General features: G+C 54.5%; 2 protein-coding genes across 2 annotated transcripts in view; one reads left to right on the forward strand and one right to left on the reverse strand.

Moving 5' to 3' along the window:
* Positions 1–586, forward strand: part of ACOT11 (acyl-CoA thioesterase 11) — a 48,354-nt gene extending 47,768 nt beyond the window's left edge. The window contains exon 16 of the mRNA XM_005878667.2: positions 344–586. Coding sequence (XP_005878729.1) covers positions 344–499 — 156 coding nt within the window. The 3' untranslated portion in view covers positions 500–586. The remainder of the gene's footprint in view (positions 1–343) is intronic.
* Positions 587–628: 42 nt separating this feature from the next.
* The window catches only part of FAM151A (family with sequence similarity 151, member A), a 12,365-nt gene continuing 6,036 nt past the window's right edge, over positions 629–6,957 (reverse strand). Inside the window, exons 3-8 of the mRNA XM_005878666.2 lie at positions 5,520–5,672; positions 4,874–5,033; positions 3,057–3,281; positions 2,281–2,420; positions 1,517–1,660; positions 629–1,316 (exon numbers count right to left, since the gene is read on the reverse strand). Coding sequence (XP_005878728.1) covers positions 643–1,316; positions 1,517–1,660; positions 2,281–2,420; positions 3,057–3,281; positions 4,874–5,033; positions 5,520–5,672 — 1,496 coding nt within the window. The 3' untranslated portion in view covers positions 629–642. The remainder of the gene's footprint in view (positions 1,317–1,516; positions 1,661–2,280; positions 2,421–3,056; positions 3,282–4,873; positions 5,034–5,519; positions 5,673–6,957) is intronic.

Here is a 6,957-nt window from a genome sequence, read left to right on the forward strand (position 1 = left end):
CCCTGATGAGCTTCTCAGGACAATCTCTGGCATAATTGTCATTCGTCTCTAAGGCCCTAATAGACCTTCACTGAAACAGGATTCTGTGTTGGGCTCTGCTCCTTGTCTCACAGGGCCTCCCTGCTGGCAGGGGGCCACCGGATGACAGGACAGTGTGTGGTGGCGGGGACCCTAGGGTTGTCAGTACCCAGAGAGGGGGGCCAGGGGCACTGCCTGAGGAGGCCACGCCTGCCAGCCGCGTAGCCTTTGAAGACCCCAGGCTGCTGCCCTCTCGCAGGCCAGCGGGGCTGCTGCCCTCCCGCTCCGGGCCCAGCGCCCCTGAGTGTGGCTTCCTGTCCTGCAGGTGTCCTACTACAACCAGGCCACCTCGGGCTTTCTCAATTATGTGACCACCAACGTGGCCGGCCTCTCTTTGGAGTTCTACAACACCTTCAAGGCCTGTGAGAAGTTCCTTTTGGACAACCGCAATGATCTGGCGCCCAGCCTCCAGACCCTCTAGGCACCGCAGCAGCTACCACACGCCCACACCACCCCGCCCAGGACACATGTGCAGCGCACTGAGGAAGGCAGGGCGTTTATTTCTTCCTCCTCCCCCACGGGAAGCCTGACCCCAGGGACCTCCTGTCCAGCACCACTGGGCGGTCAGTTTCTGCCAACATCTGCCAGCAGGTCTTTGCGATCATCCTGGGACAGCACGTAGTAGACCCGGGTCTTGTCCACGGCCCTGGCCGCCAGCAGCCCTTCCCGCACAGATGTATAGTTGCCCGCCCAAGGGCTGTGCTGCACTGTGACGGTGGCCCTGGGGGAGGCTGCCAGTAACCTGGCCACCACCCCGGCTGTGCTCTGGCCCAGCGGCCCAGACTGGAGCTGGAAGGACACACGCTGCCAGAGGCCCTTGCTCAGCTCCAGCATATCCGTGAGCAGCTGCTCCTCGTAGCCATTGCCCAGTACCTCCTCAGGCCAGCCCAGGGCCACTGTCACGTGGGGGAAAACCTCAGCCACAGCGGTGAGCAGCTCCTTGCCGGGCACGTAGCCAGGCACAGCAAAGCTTCCATGGGAGACTGTGGCCCCCACCCACACAGGCAGGGAGAGGCGACTGAGGTTGGAGAGGTGGGCCAGCACGGCCAGGGCTGGCAGAAGGGTCGTGGGCTCTGCTATGAGCAAATGGACTCCCCAGAGTCCAGGGTGTGTGGTGAGCTGCAGCAGGCACGACTCCAGCGCCAGGGCAGAGTCACCCGAGGCATACACGACGGGCACGGCATCTCCAGCGCCAGGCTCCTGGAGGCTGACGTTCAGCAGGATCATGCCTTCTTTTCCTGGGAGAGGCGGCGGAGGCCACAATGACTGTGCCTGCCTCTCTCATGGCTCAGTGTGGCTAAGGGCTCAAGGGTGCTGGTCCGAAGGCCAGGAACCCCATCCCCTTGGCAACACTGTCCTCCCCCACCTCCTAGTCCCTGCCCCAAGCAAAGGAAAGCCCCTGCAGTGTAGCTGGGAGCACAGGGGCTGCAGCCCTCACCTGCAAGTTGAACTGTTGCTGCTGTTGCATTGCCCCGGATGTCAGGAACCTGCCACTCCACGCTCAGAGCGTCGCCCCCGGGGAGCTGGAGAAGGGGGATCAGGCTGCCTCCTGTATAGTAACTTTGCTTCCGTGTGGCGTTCACTGTGGGACCCCAAATCGTCATAATGAAGCGGCCGCCGTTCACAGAGCCTTCTGTGTGGCACGGCTAGCCACATTTCTATCCTACAGCCAATGGCAGAGTTGCTGGGATTGGAACCGGTTGGAGCCAGGTTTGTCTGGTTCCCCTTCACTTGGGTGGCTCCCAGGAGAGGAATGTTGAATCTGATGGGTCCATGGCCTAACTGCAGGCTCTCCTAGGTTTGGAGTCAGGGAATGAGGGGTTTGAACAAGGGAACAGGCAGCATCTGGATCACTGGTGAGTGGATGCAGCAGAGGGGCCGCTCTCTGAAGTGTTAGCGTAACCCACAGAGAAGCTAGGCTGTCAGGGCAGGCACATGGGTTTGGAAGTTTCTGGGTTCCAATCTGAGCTGTGCCACGGACAAGCTGAGTGGCTGTATTAAGTTCCTTCACTGCTCTGAACCTCCGTTTTCCCGCGTATGGAAATGGAATCTCTGCTCCATGGATAGATGCAGCTTAGGTAGCACGCGGCACCAGGGCTGGCACACGATCGGTGCTGAGTGGTTCCTTCTCCCTACTCCACCCAGGACTTCCCCTTCCGATGCCCCTGCAGAATCCAGCCCACCCTCCAGACCACTCCCTACTTGCAAGCTGCTTGAACTGCGACAGGACAGGCTCGAAGAGGTCATAGTAGATTTGGTGGTTGGCACAGTTGTCCCGGATGTAGAGGAGGTCGTCCACTGACACGGGGTCCGAGACACCCTGCCACAGTGTCAGGCTGTACCTGGGGCCCAGAGAGCAGGCTCAGCGTCGGCCTAGGCCCACCTGGGTTCTCAGTCCCTGTGCTCGGAACTGGACCCTAGCTGGGTGGGGGCGGAGCCTCTGACTTCCCACCAGCCCCTTCTTCCAGAGCTACCCCCTTCCTGGAGGCAGAGGCTTTGGGAGGATAACTGAAAGCAGAAGCCCAGAAGGAGGGAGAGGGTGCCTCTTTTCTGTTTTAGGAAAGGGGACGGGCACAGGGGAGAGGGGAGCAGTGTGGATGAAGGTGTGGATGAAGGCAGAAGCCTCAGGACTCCTGTGGGGAGCTGCTGAAGGTGGGGCTGGGTAGCTGGGGCAGAGGTTGCAGGGACAATCTGTGCAGCCCCACAGCTGGCTCCCCTGGGAGGAAGCTGTGGGGAGGCAAGTTATGTCTTAGTGTAAACTCAACAGGCAGGAAGTCAGTTATCCACCAATGGACAGGCTGCCTGTCACCAGAAGTATACAAGCAGAAAGGGATGCTGTATAGGATGTGAGCGCCAGTGGGGGTTAGACTAGAATCTTTAAGACCAGCCATGAGCATCTGGGATCTTCCTGGGGGCATCAGTGCCTCAAGGTGGGTTGAGCAGGAGCAGGGGCTGGGCCAGGGGCGGGGCGTTCTCACCTGTCCGACTGGCCCAGCAGCCAGCTGAAATGGGGCCAGGCAGCCCGCGCCATGACAGCCCGCACGGGGAAGGTGACCCTCTGCGGCAGCGCTCCCACCAGCTCCTGCATCTTCTCTATCATGGCTCGGGTGTATGTGCTGTTCGGCAACAGGGGCAGGTAGAGGGTGGTCCAGCCTGGAGACAGGGTGGCCTCAGGATACTTCTCCTGAACCAAGGCCAGGAACCTGCAGAGAATCAGAGACACGTCTTTCAGAGCCTCGCTGGCCCCGTCCTCGCCTCCTGGGTCCCCCTCGCTGTGCGGGAACGTGGCAGGGCCTGTTGAGTCTATGATGTAAAGGCAGAAGCAGAGTCCTGAAGAGCAGGAGTGGCTTGTTCAAGGCCCCACAAATAGGCATGGATTTTAGAGTCAGAGGGTCTGGGTTCAGGTCCTGACTGTGACCTTGGGCCGCTTTGATTCTCAGAGATGGCATCCCTGGGGGCAGGGCCTCTTCAGCATCCCCTTATAGACAGAAGCAATGAAACCCAGAGCCCCAGGGGTCTGGGCTCTGCCTTCTGTGAGAGTCTCTGACGCTTCAGATTTTATTTTAAAATTTCATTCGGATTTTGCCCTGATGCAAATTTTAATAGGCAAATAATGTTCCCTTCTCTCTCCCCAACTACTGAGTAAAATCAATACTCCAAGAAGACAAAGATATATTTCTCTTGTGCCACTGACTACAGTTTTCAAACTACTGCTTTCCAAATGCACCTCAGTTTGAGAATCACAAATATTGGATGAATGGATTGTTGGCTGGTTGGCTGGACAGATGGATGATAAGGAGTGTGGGGCTTAAAAACAAGGGTGGGGCTTAGACTCCAAGGCCTGGCTTTGAATCTTTGCTCTGCCAAGTGCTAGACTTAGGCAGGTCCTTTCACTTTGATGAGATAGTTCCTATACTAATAAAATGAAAATAATAGTACCTACCTCATTCTCATTGTAAGAGTTAAATGGGCCCTGGCCGGTTGCTCAGTGGTTGGAGCATGAGCTTTAGCCTGCACACCAAAGGGTTGCAGGTTTGATTCCTAGTCAAGGGCATGTACCTTGGTTGCAGGCTGGATTCCCTGCCCTGTAGGTGCGCATGCAAAAGGCAACCAATCTCCCCCCGCCTCCCCCCGCCACACACACACACACCTCCCTTCCACTCTAAAACCAATGAAAAATCCTTGGGTGAGGATTTAAAAAGAATTAAAGTGTATTCTTCAACTAAAGTGCCTGGGGCACATAATAAACATTCAATAAATTAAGCCTCAATTGTTGTCAGCTTTCTTATCTGTAAAATGGGGGGTGGGGGGGAATACTTCTAGCCTAGTGATGCTGCATAGGAATTAAATCAGTAATATCCTATCCTTTTATGGGACCCTCTTTTGTAAGCTGTAGAGTAGCATGCAGTGGTGTGAAGGCTGTTGGTGGCAGTGCTGGGATTTCATGGGGGCTGGGCAAGGAGTCAGCAGTTTAGACTTTCCTAGCAGGTCAAGCCCTGTCCCGGTCACTGCGGATACAGAGCATACCCAGAGGAATCAGGGCTGTGGGAGGAGGAGGTGTGTTTTCAGCCTGGGTGTTGGGGCTCTTTTGGAGGAGGTAATGACTGGGCAAAGGTTCATCAGGAAATGGGAGAAAAGCGTTCGAGACAAAGGGAACAGCCTGTGTGAAGGCTCAGAGGTCAGACTGTATGGTATTTCTGGAGGCAAACTCAGGAAAGGTCCCCTGAGCACTTCCTGTGCCAAATGTGGAAGGAAGGGGGCTGGGTACAGTTGGGGCAGAGATGGGAACACTCACTGTGTGGCATTGACTTGGATGGAGATGGGCACGTTGGGGCCCTTCAGGATGTCGGCATTGATCCATACAGGCCTCCGGACTTTCCCAGCATCTGTCAGTCTCCGCAGGAGGTCCAGGGAGGGGCCCACAGCCTTGATACTCTTGAAGTCTAGCTTGATACCTGCGGGAGGAGGCCGAGGGCTTGGGGAACTGGCTTCCCATGCTCAGGGCAGAAGGAACTGGAAGACATGACTTCCTGGGGCTGAAAGAGCAGGTCTGGTGTGTGTGTGGGGGGTGGGGGTAGGGGGGTGGGAGAGTGAGGATGGGGGAAGAAAGAAAGGGACCGGATTCTGGCTGAGTGTGAAGAAGGGCTTTCAAACAGGCAGAACTAACCCAGGGAGGAAGGACCCCTGCAGGAGGGAGCGACATCCTCCATCTCCCCCGTGTCCAAGAGGTAACACCCAGATCACACCCAGGATGTACCCTTTCACATCCCCATCTCGCCTGGAATTCCCTCGGCCTGGGCCTCTGGAACTCCGGGCTGGAAAACCAAGGCAATGAGCAGCTCATGACAGCAACTGGACTTGCCTCCCAGGGGAGCGGTCCCTCCCGATGCTGTCTGAGGACCAGAGGGCTGGGAGCTGGGGAGGGGCGGAGAGGTGCTCACCCTTCAGGGAAGAGGCCAGCACAGCATCCAGCCACTGCTCCAGGGTGTTGTCACTATAGATGAGTGGGGGGTGCGCCATGATGGGGACCCCTGTCTCGTTGGCTGTGTTGAGCCCTTCTAGGTTGACGTCCGCCTCCAGGACCATGACATCGCCTGGGTAAGACACAGAACTCAATCAGTTCTTGATTGTTTTTAAACAGTTGTTTCTCGTCATAAAACCTGTTGCATGTTTATGATCGAACACTCGGAAAATACAGAAAAGCAGGAAGAAGGGAACTGTTCATCCACATTTCCACCATAGTTCACGTTTTGATATATTTTCTTTCGTTTTTGTCACTGTATAGTTTTTACACAGTTGAGACCACACTGCATGTCTAATGTTTAATCTCTCTCAACAATATGATACATTTTCACAAACTTTTATATGCTTCGTTAAAGAAAAAAAGGAGACAAAAGGCCTTGTCGATTTAGTTACCCCCTCCTATTCCTGAGACATTCCTGTAGTTTCTAATTTTTTCTACTAATAAATAATGATGCAACATTTGGGGACTTTTTATACAAGAATGGCTGTAGGCCATCTGCCACGATGAGCCCTTTCTCCTGCGGGCTCAATATCCACGCCCTGCTCTCTGGGCTGCTTGGTTCTTGGGCAGCAGGCTTCCTGGCTGTCCGCTGCCACTTCAGGGACATTATTCTCGGCCTCCTCTGTGCTCCAGGAGGCACTCCCTACACCTCGGTCCACCTCGGACGCCCAGTGACACCCCAGCTGGGATGGGCCTGAGAGCACTGGGCTAAGTGAAAAAGCCAGATGGAAAAAGACAAGAACCATTTGATTTCACTCCTCTGTAGGACACAAAACAAAAAGCAACAAGTGAACGAAGAAAACAAACTCATAGATACAGACAACACAAATCGTTATCAGAGGGGAGGCGGTTGAGGGGAGGACAGGGGGTAAAGGGGGTCAAATATAGGGTGATGGAAGGAGACTAGCCTGGGATGGTAAGACACAATAGAGTACACGGATGTTGTATTGCAAAGTTTTACACCTGAAATTCACATAATATTATTTATTAACCAACGTTATCCCAATCAACTTAATTTTTTTAGAAAAATATTTTTGTTGATTTCAGAGAGGAAGGAAGAGGGAGAGAGAGATAGAAACATCAACGATGAGAGGGAATCATTGATCAGCTGCCTCCTGCACACCCCACAATGGGGATCAAGTGCACAATCTAGGCATGTGCCCTGAATGGGAATGGAACTGTGACCTCCTGGTTCATAGGTTGATGTGCAACTATTGAGCCATGCCAGCTGGGCTCAATTTAATTTTTTTTAAAAAGAAAGAGACTTTAAAAAGTTTGTTGAATGAATGAATGATCAAACAGCCCAGGTCCAGAAAAGTGGAAGACTGCCCAAAGTCACAGAGAATTTTCAGATT

This window comes from Myotis brandtii, unplaced genomic scaffold, assembly GCF_000412655.1.
Source record: "Myotis brandtii unplaced genomic scaffold, ASM41265v1 scaffold57, whole genome shotgun sequence".
In the NCBI taxonomy this organism is placed as follows: Eukaryota; Metazoa; Chordata; class Mammalia; order Chiroptera; family Vespertilionidae; genus Myotis; species Myotis brandtii.